This window comes from Notolabrus celidotus, chromosome 13, assembly GCF_009762535.1.
Source record: "Notolabrus celidotus isolate fNotCel1 chromosome 13, fNotCel1.pri, whole genome shotgun sequence".
Lineage (NCBI taxonomy): Eukaryota > Metazoa > Chordata > Actinopteri > Labriformes > Labridae > Notolabrus > Notolabrus celidotus.
In genome coordinates this window covers 21819391-21833100 of record NC_048284.1, presented here as the reverse complement: position 1 = coordinate 21833100, position 13710 = coordinate 21819391, and the positions used below count along the sequence as shown (strand labels likewise).

Here is a 13710-nt window from a genome sequence, read left to right as displayed (position 1 = left end):
AAGATAAGACCCTTGGAGTGTGTAATTGGATGCAACACTAACAGGCAAACAGGCATCACCCATTAGTCCGGGTGTGACTGATGTAAGGAGAAGCTCCAAGAGCCGTACAAACAGCTAAACACAAAGTGTGGTCAAAATTAATCCAGTGAGAGATTAGAGATTTGAGTTCTAGAAACACAGGACTTTTAAATACTTTCATAGAGCAGTTTAATCTGAATTCGACACAGCTGAATGCAGACGTGAAGCAATATATGAATAAGTGACAAGTAGCAGAGTCTTTGATGTGATGTCGGCAGGTTAATTTTTTTTAAATCATATATACACTAACAGACATTATGTGACTGAAAAGACATCATGATGGGAATCCTCTCTAAAGGCACGATTACGAATTGATATTCGTTAGTTTTTAGGATATCTATCAAAAAGCACATTTCAGATGACTAACAATCTGGTTTAATGTTGTATATGTAAATATGAGTGTTCTTTCCCAACAACATATCAGAAGAGCAGGAATAAGAATTAGGAAAAAAATGTTTCTGATTGTAAAAGCTGAGATGCTTTTGGGTTTAGAGGGTTATTGCTTAGGTCTATTTCATCTTTAAATGATCTGAAAGTTAAAATAATCATATTATCTCCACTGAAAAGCAGACAGAATGGGTTTAGGTCTGTGGCTGTAGCCTGGAGGAAAGCAAATGGGCAACTTACTCCTCTAATATCATCAGATCTAGACAGGCTGGGGGCTGGGGGGACGGACATGGGTGGGCAAAGCAGATGAGTCACTCTGCCCTCCTTTAGCAGCATTTTTGAGGTACAGTCGAGCAAGGCATTTATCAGAGACTGGAGTCTATGCTTAAGGTTGATACTCAGTTTTTCAAAGGGAAAGATTTTATCCATAAATATCCAAATATCTAACAGGAAGAAAAGAGCTGGAACAAAAAATGAATCCATCATGAGCTGACTAAAATGGTCTGTAGTTTGAGGTGACCACTCACTCAATCTTCTTTTTACCCTCGTCACCATTTCCTCTGTCGCAAAGACCTTCAATAGTATAATTTTTAATTCTACCTCATAAAACACTCAAGACCTAATCCATCAAACACAATTATACCCCAGACTGTGCAACCGAATTGTGGCTTAATCAATTGCATTACGGCAATAATACACCTGATTTAAATTACTATTCACACCGCTCTTACAAGTCTGGTTATTCACACCAATTAAAACAGCACTCATATTAATATATTTGTTCCTGTTTGTTAGAATGTCAATTAGCATGGGCAAGATGTGTGTAACTTCTTAGGCTGACTAAGTGTGGAGGACAAAGAGAGGAAGAGGAGGCAGATAGGGAGCTGCTTTAAATGCATCCACTTTTTTGTTACAAACACGTAAAATAGAGCTTCTACCCTCTAGACGCTCAATTCAATGAGAAACAAGTCAGCTTGTGGGGAAATAACATAGGAAGTGTGTGGCTTTTTTGAGCACTTGCTTGTAAAAATACATGAGTGGGACCGCAGGGGAATGCAGTGTACAAAACAGTTCCTTTTTATTTCACATGCAGTCGGATGCAGAGCAAAAGGCGAGCACAGGGAGGGTAAGTAGGCCATCTGTGCAGGGTTGTAGGAGGAGCTGGAGCACCGGTGAGTAAGAGGCAGCAGAGCAGGCTAATGCGTGTCATTTCACACCGTGGTTATCATGGCAGCCGACTTCCTGGCACACATACTCCCACTGAACACCAGTGCGGCCGTTCTAAATGTTAAGCACATTGTTTAATAGTCCATTATGTAAATTGATATTGCTCATTGACTATCGTCCTTGGCTGCCCACATTGTGTCATAGGAAAAAGACAAAGTTGTACTCTGGTGTTGTGCAAGGCTCAAAGGGTACGCCTTGACTTGTTGTTTTGTGGTCAGCAACAATGTGCCAAGACTTCCCATCTGTTCCTCTTCCCCCCAAACACAAAGTCTACCTCCTTCTGCTGAAGTCACAATGAAATCAGACGCACATTGTATCGAGGGGCTGCAACTGAGGGTATTTTGCTTTTTAATACATGTTTTGTGCAGAAAGGTGCAAATTAAGATGTCACTTTGAGTTTTTTGCTCTCCAAACTAAAGCACAAAGCCAAAACACAAACAGTTGTTTCATTGTTTGGAGAATCTGGCTGCGGTATATTTTCACTTTCTTCAAAATGACCAAAAATCAATAAATAGACAAATTGTTTTAGCCTTATGGCTTTTGCACAATGAGTCTGTTTTTTTGGGATCCCTTTTCAGATCCATAATCTGATGAAAAATGTATTCACAGAAACCGTGAACACTGAATCTGATGCACCATTTTTCTATTCATTGTGAAAATTAGCAGGAAGAGACAAAATGTCATCGGAGTCATCAAGCAGTGAGCATTATTTTGTGCCTCACTCATTGAAAAAAGGAAACACTGGATCCACTCCTGAAAACAAGATGACAGCAAGAAAGCTGTGAAATTATGCGGATCGCTAACACCATGAAAACACAACACAGAAAAACAGAACTACTAGAAGTTAAAATTAATAAGACTGTTTTTTATGCTGGCCCAAAATGCTGACAGCAGGCAAGCTGTAGAGGACGCAGGACTTTCCAAAACTATACCGGGGTTCAGTTGTTAACGAGTGACCCTGTTAGCTGGGGACTTTCAGCTGGGTGAGTCTGTGGTTGTCATAGTTACAGCAGCATATGAAAATAGAAAAAGTCCTTTCTCTTTATAATGTCAGAATTTGCCCAATAGCCATGTCTTTAATGAATAAATGAAGAGGCTCTTCTGTTTTCAGCAGTTGTTGAAACAACAAAAATCACAGGCGCATTGACTGAAAGTCACAAGTTAATTAGGTAACTTGTGAGACCTAGACTGAAACACCTGCTGCACATCGCTATCTCTGTCAGCCTGCAACTGCTGTAGCTGTCTGAGAGGTTTTTTTTCAGCAGCTGGTCTTTTAGTTAAAAGGTTGTAGTCCCAACTTTCACAATGCTGGCATGTTAAATTTCACAGGACAAAACTGTTATCAGTTGAGTTAGTACCACACAATGTGTGTGCTTGCTGTGTGCTAAATATTTAATGCTGACAACAGCATGCTGTTGTTTAACAGCCGAAAAATGTAAATCTGAACCTAGCTTTTATGACTTTTTGTCTATTAGTAGTAGTTTTTTGATAAGTGATTACAATGTATCCAAGTATATTGTAGTGCCTCTTATCTATTTGTTTAGTGGGAGAATATGTACTTGTTTTTACAAAGGGAGCAAGAGACCCCACACTTAAAGCTGCTGTTGGTAGTCATGATATAAACATCAGTTCTGAGAGAGATTTTGAATGTCAACACTACCCCTCCCCTCTCTGCTCTCATAACCCCGCCCACAAAAGATTGTTGTGCACGTTCTATGAGGAAATAGTGGCTTCCCAGCCAATCAGGGCGAAGTAGTGGGGCCGCCACTCGACCAATCAGGACAGAGGATTGGGGAGTAGCTCTGACTGGTCTTTGACAACGGGTGCGAGGGGAATAATAACATTGCTTGATACAAAGACATCGGAAAACACAGAGATTTCGCCATAATCTCAAATTACTTCACTTACAGATGAGTACTGATTGGTAATATGACCTTTTCTCCAAACCCAGCAGAAAAAAAGTAACATTTTTTTAACACCATTCCTACCAACAGCAGCTTTAAGAGGCAATTCATGTACTGTATTTAAAATGTTTTGAGTTAAGTTTAATTTCATGATTTGTGGTCATCAATTATGGAAAATAGGGGACCAGTGTTTCAAATATCAATAAAATGCACATTACATGTTTTGAACAGTGTCTAGCTGTCTTAAAAAAATAAAGCTCAATTTGGACTGTTTTCTGTTTGTCTGTTTTTTTACCTTTAGATTAGTTGGGTCGTTGGAATTAAAATATCCAAATCATCAATTTGGAATTTAGTCCTTATGTTATATTCTGAATTCGGAAAAGGTGACATCACATCTGTGCAGCAGATTCAACTTGATCTCCATTAGTTCTAATGCTCTTAGCACTGTCTACAGCGCCTGCAGTAAAGCATCTTAGTTGATGGTCTGCTCTAGAATTTCTTGACTATTTTCAACATAATTAATGAAGTAGCTCGTTTAGAAATGCTTTTAATGTGTTAATGTAAAGCACATTGAGTTGCCCTCGTGTATGAAATGCGCTATACAAATAAAGCTGCCTTGCCTTGCCTTGCCTTGCCTTGCCTAGAAATGCACCCTTCTGTGTACCATTTCAAAGTTATACTATAGGAAAACAGATATAACAAAAAAGTCTGTTGTTCTTCATCACTTCAACAGCAGCCATGCTTTAGGTTTCCAGAAGCTTCTTCTGGGCTTAACAAAGTGCAAAAGTTTGGTAGGAAAATCATTTCTTATGGCGAGCCCCAAACCAACATTCAATTGAAAAAAGATCTCCTTCCCCCTGCAGTGTGAGAGGCATTAGGACTAAAGCTCAACCGAACGAATGGGTCATACATCATTGAGCATTACCCGTGCTGTGCTGTGCCTCTAAAACACAAATTGGATTACCTGTGCACCCACGCGGATCACTCAAATTGGACAGGCACATACAGGAAACACACACGCAGACACACACATTGGAGCATCTATATGTGTGTAAAATGCATGATGTAGACATTACAAACTGTACAAATCCATAGGGTTCATTGGGCGAGCAGTAAAGGAAGGCCACACAAGCAGTAACTCCACTCTCTCTCTCTCTCTCTCTCTCTCTCTCTCTCTCTCTCTCTCTCTCTCTCTCTCTCTCTCTCTCTCTCTCTCTCTCTCTCTCTCTCTCTCTCTCTCTCTCTCTCTCTCTCTCTCTCTCTCTCTCTCTCTCTCTCTCTCTCTCTCTCTCTCTCTCTCTTTAACACACACACACGCATACACACACAGCACAATTTTTGTACCCCAATAATAAATGCCACATTATTGTGATGTACAGCCAGGGTGCACATCATATAAAGGTGGCCGTGATGGAATCTCCGTTTGAAGCTGTCGGCCTTGACACGCAAAATCAGATCCTAAAACTGTTTATGGCACCATGCAGCCAGACAGCCTGCCTCCCCTCTTGTAAACAATCCACAGGAAGCTCATGATTTATGAGCCAGACAGCCAATAAATCTGAATACTCATCTCTCTAAACAACCCATTTCTAGATTTGGAGTTTTTAAGAAGACTGTTTTTGCTTCATGACAGCCTGGTGGCCACAGTCTGGCCTCTTATGCTCCGATCATCACTGATGCAGCACTAGAGCCCCATAATGCATTCTGAGCTTTACAACCAGTCACTAATTGAGCTATTATTATCATTACTATCTGATACAACACATTAAATGAAGCAGCTCGACCATACTGGGGTTACAGCCAGTGTAAACTAAAATGCTGTTTGAGAAATCTGAAGGTAGTAAAGGCCATACTGATCAGTTTAATAGGAGATCAGAGATTCAATAAGAGATACCCTGGTGGTATCTGCAGCCCTAAGTTGTTTGTTAACATGTGCCTGAATCAAAGCAAGCTTATTCTCATACTAATGCTGAAATACTTCACCCTTTGGCATAATAAACATGAAATCTTCAGGCTAGAACAAGAAACATCAGCGATGGGAGGTTCAGCAGAGCAGTTGCAAACCACAGAGATGTTCATAAACACTAATCAAACCAGAATCTTGATTGCACTTGACTGGGGGAAAAAAAAAGAAGTTTGTTTTTGCTCTTTTGAAAATTCATGAAGGAAATCTAAGAGATGCTGATATAATATCTAATATGACATTAACAAGATTTAGGGGAATAAAAACAAAACTACTAAGCCAACACATAATTGTGAAATTACCAAATTAAAAGAGCTGTCCATTTTTTTCTTCTACCACTTAAAACCATTTCAATAAAAGTTGTTATTTTCCATGAAATACATCTGAAAAAGTGTATTTAAGTGGTGTACCACTTATGCTTGAGGCCAGCCGTCACTCACAACTTGTCACAGGTGAATGAAAGATGGAAAGACACAGTGATTGATGGATCAGAGTTACTCAAAATAAGGATATGTTAGCAAACAACTGAGGCAGAGATGTGATGATGATGATCTTAAGGAAAGGGTAATCAATGAAGCAGAGACATTGAACAACCGTTGAGTAGCCAATAAATACAGTTTAACAAAACGTACTGTCTGATTATGTATCCCAAAAAGGCCATCTGAGAAAATCTTCTCATGGTTGCCGATTTTGTCAAGAGATTGTATAAGTGTGAGTGTGTAAATATTACTGAAGCTTTACACATTACTAGAGCCTTATCCAGCTACAAGTTAGTCTACTTTGTATGGCACTATTGATAAATATGGTACCACTAGTACTTCATTAATGCAGCACGTGTGCTTAAATCTTAATTTAATAAAAAAAACTGTACATACCAAATTTTAAATGAATTAAAAACGTTGTTATATTTATAAAGTTGTTAAAAACAGCATGTTATTTAGTTCATTGTTTTGTTTTTTTTAAATGAAAAATATCTATAAAATTCATAAAGTGTTTTTCCAAAAACTAATTTTTAAGTTATTTTTTTATTTTATTTTTAAATCAGGGTTGTCTAATTTGGGACCGGTTATCTGAATGGTTATTTTTAAGATTGAACACTAAATTTGGTACTTTGTCCAAATATTATATAAAGGGCTTTGAGTGCTTTGCTGTAAAACCCCAAAGTGAGATCAGGTACGACCCCTTGCCTCCAGTTTAATCATGTTGCATCCAACAGATGTCTGCTTGTTGAAGTGCTCCTGTTTAATAATGAAATAATGCAAAGCACTGTGTATGACTAATACAAATGACCACACTGTGTGTGTTTGATTTGCACATCAACTGGTTAACCACTTAGTTTAGTTATTTCAAACATAATATAGAGCAAAACTGAACTCCCTAGTCAATCTTGCAAGAAAAAAAAACTTATTTTTTTTCACTATTTAAGTGACTTAAAACTTCATGAATGAAAAAAAAGAAACAGAAATATGACATGTTTTGTTCAAATGTCGTATCTGTTATTTTTGGAATTAAACTTAAGGACGGGCTCAGATCTCATGCACGGACTCCCTGCTGGTTGAAAAGGCCATCTGAAATCTGATGCTAAGGGAGCTGACAGCAGCCTTTGGTCATTGTAATCCCCTCCAGAAAAAGATTATCCCTGTGTGGCAACAGTGTGGCAGGGGCGGACAGGGCAGGGCATTCCCATCAGCTGTGTGTTTAAGACAGAGCCCATTGAACACCTACCGCTAATCTCTGTACACAGACACACCCTGCCAGCCTGAATATATAAACTCAGCTCCATCTGTCCTCTGACAGTGAGTGGAGTCTATGAAGCAACATCTACAGCATCAGTGACTTCAGATAAAAATGGACCTCAGATCAACGGGTTTTCCTCTGCTGCTGCTCCTCCTGGGCCTCTGTAAAGCTCACCATGTAAGACCAAACTCACACAATATCATGTAGACAAGCTTTTCTGGGTTCTATAATTTGCCTGATATTTGCATTAGACTCTGATTAAATGGCTGAGTTTGTTTTCTTTATCTATTTCATCACAGGATCACAGTGCTGATAACGGTAAGAAACCAAACCTAAGTAGATGCAAACTAACCACATTCATCCTGTATCATGCTGTGAGTAATTGTGAAAATGGAGTTATATCATTTCTGCTTTGCTTCTATTGATCTATCTCAGTGAATAAGTCGGACATGGAGGACGTAGCCACTACTATTCTACGGATGAACAATGGTGAGTATTCAACCATGATAATACAAGAACACATTAGTTTCTCACAATATTGATTTAAATAGCCATTATTCAGTGATAATAACAGTACACGATGGAACATTTTTCTGGCAACACATTGTGATTATCTGATTTGATACCAATGAAATGTCCCCAGGTTTATTCAAATGTTTCCTTTTGTTATCATACAGGATCCAGAGATTTTCTACTGGAAGGAGACGTGCTGATTCCAAGAACCAGGAATGCTATGAGGTGCTTCAATAAAGCATATTCCTGCCTGTGGCCAAAGTCTGATAATGGCAATGTGGAAATCCCTTTCCTTATAAGCCCAAAGTATGGTAGGTACAAAATGAATAGAGTTAAACTCTAAATTCACAAACTGAATGGATGATCTCTATGATTGTGTCCTTCTGTGTTCAACTCCAGATGACAGTGAGAAGAATGAGATTTTAAAAGCGATGAAGGACTTTGAATACAAAACCTGCATTCACTTCATTCCACGTGAAAATCAGAGGGTGTACCTGAGCATTGAACCCAGATATGGGTAAGTTAATTAAAGGTTAAGTTGATGAAAGATAGACACACTCCAGCATGTGATGGACAGTAGCGTACATGTAACCATGAAAATGTGAATAAAATAGTTAGAGTTCTAAAAACTTTCCACTACGAGACTCAAACCAGCAACAGGACACTCAAGACGACTGCATTTGGGATGCAAAATGGCAACAAAAAGACTTTTGTGAAAGACAGCAAATTTGTTTCACAACGATTCAACACAAACAAACTCAAAACAACAACATAAATATTTGGCTACACAGACACTACAAAGAGTAGCGAAACAACCCAAAGTCTCTGAACAACTATATAAAAAAATACTGAAACCCTTGCTGAAGGATGCAAAATAACTACAAAGGGATGCAAAACAACAACAATGCATGTCAACCACAATAGACTCAAAAGTTAACATGCAAAATAAAAACAAAAAGCTCAAAAACTACCACAAAGTGATATTTCTGATTAAAAATACAACATAAAATACTTCTAACAACTACAAAAGCAAGCAAAATGATTACAAAGTCATAAACAACACAAACATACTCAAAACAATTGCATTACGATTTGACTACAAAGAGTTTCAAAACCACCAAAGAAAGTCTACAAATCTATGTGGAGAATCAAAGGGACAAAAAAGACTTCAAATAACCATGAAGGATGCAAAAAAACAACAATACCACAAAAAACAACAAATAGGTGTTTAGTATCTTCAAAGAAATGCATAACAACTAAAAGAGAGTCAACCTATGATAAAGAAAAGGGGAAAAAAGACAACCGCAAAGATAGACAAAAAGGAATAGACACAAATTTGGGCTGAGGTGAAGTAATAAAGATTAGTGACAGTGCTATTATTATGCATCTCTTTCTATCTCAGGAAGGATCTGTTATATATTTGTGTCAACTGTTTCATAACTCACCCATACATATATGTTTAGCTGCTATGCTACTGCTTTGCAAGGCTATTTGCATTTTCAGTATGAAATCCAAACCTCTTCCCTACAAGTGTCCAAAAGGCTACAAAAATACTGACCCACCTTTGAAACGTAATCACTGCATAAAATGAGCTTTTCAAGTACAGGCGATACTTAAAAGCCTAAAACTACACGTTTAGCTTTGAAACAGCTGTTCAGTTCAACAATGCAACTGCTTCTGACAGCCACAACTGCTCCCTGCTATGCCAACAACACAAAAAGCTCCCAAAACATATTCAGAAGCTGATTAATTTCAGCTTGTACACATGTAGCTGATAATGCTGGCAGTGTAAACTACACTCATTTATTAATCAAATGTCAAGTTTCATATCCATAATCTCTGTCTCTCTGTCAGTTGCTTCTCTTTACTGGGTCGTATTGGAGACAGGCAGGTATTGTCTCTGCAGAGGTTTGGCTGCATAAGTTTCGGCATCATCCAGCATGAACTGATGCATGCTCTGGGTTTCTACCATGAGCAAAACCGCAGCGATCGAGACCAGTATGTCAAAATCAACTTTGAAAACTTCAACGAATGTAAGAAACTCACAGCATGTATGCTCACTATTCATTGATTCAGACTAATATACTTTTTAATCTGCTGTATATTCATCTTTTTTTTCTTTACCAGATTATTCCATCAACTTCCAAAAAAAAGACACAAACAATCTCAACACTCCATATGATTACTCCTCTCTAATGCACTATGGAAGGTAAGGTGGACAATGCTTTGAATAAAAATACATGCTAAATACACTTCTATTCCAGAAACATCCCTCAAATTTATCTTTGTTCTGTTCTGCATTCTTCAAATTTGTAGAACTGCATTTGGTTCATTTGGGAAGGAAACTATAACACCCATCCCGGACGCTTCTGTTCCCATCGGGCAGAGACAAAGCCTGTCCGAGATCGACATTCTCCGGATCAACAGGCTTTACAAATGCTGGAGCTACATCTGATAGAGGATTACTGATGTATGACTTGAACCTGACATGATTATTGATATTCATGTAACAACATAATAAATATATTTCATTTCATCAATCCGTTGTCATTTTCTTGACTGCAGTGAAATATCTTTCTTTTCTTTGTAATTAGCTAGAGCCAAGCTGTGCAGATTTTGAATCCATTTGTCTATGCAGGGGCTGTTTTGTAAAATATCGTAAAAATACAACATTGTGACCGATATACCAGTATAAAAGGAATGAGAGGAATTTAATTGAGTTACAGTATCTTATCCAGAAGATGGCGCTCAAAGAAACAAGCAGCTGCTTTGCTGCCTAACCAAGTAGGATAAGTTGCAAAGAAGACAAGGCCCACAGTGACCCTTTATAACAGCGGCCTACTATTAGGTAAATAAATCCTGGTTTAATCGAAGAAGACTCCTATGTTTAGGAGTGACCAGCAGAGGGGGTGATGCGTATCCATCGATGTAGTAGTGGGCAGTGTGTCCGTTTGTGACCCACAACTCCCTTTACTTGGCTCAACTGCTGTCCTGGTAGCTAGCAGGAAAGCAACAACAAATGGTACTAATAAGATAAATGATATGAGTCATAATGTATAGTGAACGAGTGGTTATGCAAAATATAATGCCGACAGGGTGAGTAGGACCTCAACCGAAAGCGGAGGGGTCTCTCCTTAAAGGGTTCCTTATTTGCCCTTCACACTGTTTATCCCACTTCTTTACCAGCTACTAATTAAAGACACAAAATAATGACATGATTTATTTATAAAGCTAAAAAAATAACTCTTCCAATTCCAGGGTCAGTAAGTGTTCCATGGTAACAGATTTGAATCAGCCTCTTTGTTGGACACTGAGCACTTCAATTGAGGTCCAGTTAAAACATCAGTCATTAAAGTGAACAGTTCCATTGAAGTTAAGTCAGGATGAACAAGACTTTTGCAGGAATATGGATGTTGATATCTCAGTCATCACTTATCAGAGCTTTGCAGGTGACTCATGTTTAAACATGCATCAGGTTTATGCCACAGCTTTTCACACTGTTGCTATTATCTCCTCTGTACACTTGTGGTTTAAGTTACTTTGTTGTGATCTGCATCCTAGAGATGCTCTCACCGGTTCTGCTGCCATTGCGTGGATGTCAGTTCAGGCTGTTGCTCCACTTTTCCCTATCAGAGATGGCTGGGGTTCAGTAGCTTCTCCGACCGCTCTCACATCTGTGCTCTCTAACAGTCATTATTAAGACTGAAGCTCACATTTTGCTACAATGTTTTCTAATGAAGACCGCAAATGGAAACCAATCTTTTTGCCACAGTGTCAACAGGCACTGATCACAGTTGTTATGGGACTTTGACTAATCAAAAACAAGTTTTTAACACAGTCCGTTAAATTAAAAGGAGACAAGTTCCATTTGTCAAATATATTTCACTGGTTTTTTGATATTTTTAACAGAAAAGTATTTAAGTGTTACATATGTTGATGTTGCTGTCCTTCTCCTCCCTCACAGTGAGGGCCTAATGAAAGACACTTTTGAGTTATATTCTTCAATCTTTGGTGTCCAATTATCTCAGGCTTTAGTCTTTCAATGCTAACCATTCTCCCTTTGTCCAAACCCTTCCAACAGATCCAACTTTACTCAAATGCCAAACCAAAAAGCTGGACACTGATTCACCCAATATGGAGCTACCTGTTACAGCAAGCACATCTCCTGGACAGCAAAATAATGAAGTCTCAAAGCTATGTGTTATTTTACTTCTTGAACTTTTTGTAGCTCAAATATTTTCCAATCATGTGTCAGCAGATCCAATTAATACCCAAATTAGAGCTTTAAAGATAGAGAATATATTACCTTTCCAAAAATCCTGTATGATTGTGACCATTTAAAACATTAAACCTCCATGTGCGTTAATTAGAAAGGACTTTGTATGTGTGCGGTATAATCTGTAGTGAATTAATCTCTAAAAAGCTGATATACATTTGTTACTCTACATTTTCTAATCACCCCATATTACTTGATATAAGAAAAAAAAAGCGTTGAGAAATCATGGCAAAAGAGATGAATTTAATTAGAAACTAAAAAGACTTAAGGGCAAATATGTGGCAATATCTTTATAATTGAGTTCATTTCCATTCCAGCTCATAGTAATTAAGTTTGGGATTTGTACACTACTTTGGAGTACAGTGTTTTATCAGAGGAAATCAGTTCTGAAGTGTACTCAAACAGCCAAACTTTGTAGTGCTGCATCCCTGCAAAAGGAGATGTGGCAGCAAAGGAGACAAAGCCCTCTTCTACTACTCCCTAACCCTGCGGAGACATCCCACTCTCTTCAATGTGTAGTGCCGAGTGTTTTTTTTTTGTATTCTTCCCTTTGAAATCCTACGCAGAGCTTTTCTCCTGTATCCACCCAAGAGCAGCATTGGGTAAGAAAGGAAGTGTCGGGGGGAGTGTCAGGGTGAGATAAGGGAGGAGAAAGCCTGTGAGAAAAAACAGATTCCCATTAAGCAAATTTCCCTCCTTTCATGATGTATGTATGCACGAACAGTGATGACAGTGCTGCATGTTTTTCTAAAGTGCAACTTAAGAGGCCACAACATTAGCAATGCTCTGAGAAGAACCAGTGAATCTGTATATTTCAGATGGACACAGGGTCTTTAATGTTTCATGGAGTAGTTTCAGTTCATATCAATCGTTCTGCTCATTAAATATTAAAGATCTACTTGTTTATTGAAATATTTAACGCTTCAGCTCTATTCATGCTCCCAGAAGCTCCAAGAGACTTTTTGGCTGGGTATAAATTAGAGTTTTTCGGCAAATTCTGATTAAAATGAGATTACCAATGAGAGCCAGAGATCTCGCAACTCAAGTAAAACAGGCCACAACTTTAAAGGAAAGCATTCCACGAAACTGAAAAGCATCTTGTGGAGTATATGAATCTTTCTTTGATTGCTTACAAATAGGATACTAATAATGTAACATTTCCACTACTGAGGTAGCCATGGCATCACTGTGCATTTTAACCATAGACTGTTTAAACAATGGACGTAGTATCCGTGACGTCACCCATCTGTTCCTGAGCGCTGTATTGAAGCCAATCGACGGCGGCAGCCATATTGGAAATATGGAACTCAACCAGGCAGAGTGTGACGTAAAGAGGCGGAGTTTGAGCCTCCTAGCCAACAGCTAAGTGTTCCCGTCCGGGAGTCAAGTCAGTCATGTCCTTATTTGGGCAAAAACTCATAATCTTAATATCTTCTGAACCGTTGCCTTAGAAAAAAATTCACGTAGATTAGCTACGTAGGGCCAAGCCATTTTTTTAACCAGGCTGTAAACATGTTTATTAAACATGTAAGGATTATCATTTTTGAATTGCTGTCTATGTGATTTCCGGTGTTTCTGCAGCCAGCCTCAAGCGGATTCTCGATGAACTGCAGTTTATAACACTT

General features: G+C 38.5%; 2 protein-coding genes across 6 annotated transcripts in view; one reads left to right on the top strand and one right to left on the bottom strand.

Moving 5' to 3' along the window:
• mdga2a (MAM domain containing glycosylphosphatidylinositol anchor 2a) overlaps positions 1-13710 on the bottom strand; it is a 351098-nt gene that overhangs the window by 154645 nt on the left and 182743 nt on the right. The window lies entirely within an intron of this gene.
• On the top strand, positions 7373-10264 carry LOC117823983 (low choriolytic enzyme-like). Its single transcript, XM_034699305.1, has 8 exons — positions 7373-7473; positions 7596-7614; positions 7732-7785; positions 7974-8120; positions 8209-8326; positions 9664-9842; positions 9937-10018; positions 10126-10264. Exons 1-8 carry the CDS (start codon positions 7408-7410, stop codon positions 10262-10264), a joined length of 804 nt encoding a protein of 267 aa, XP_034555196.1. The 5' UTR covers positions 7373-7407.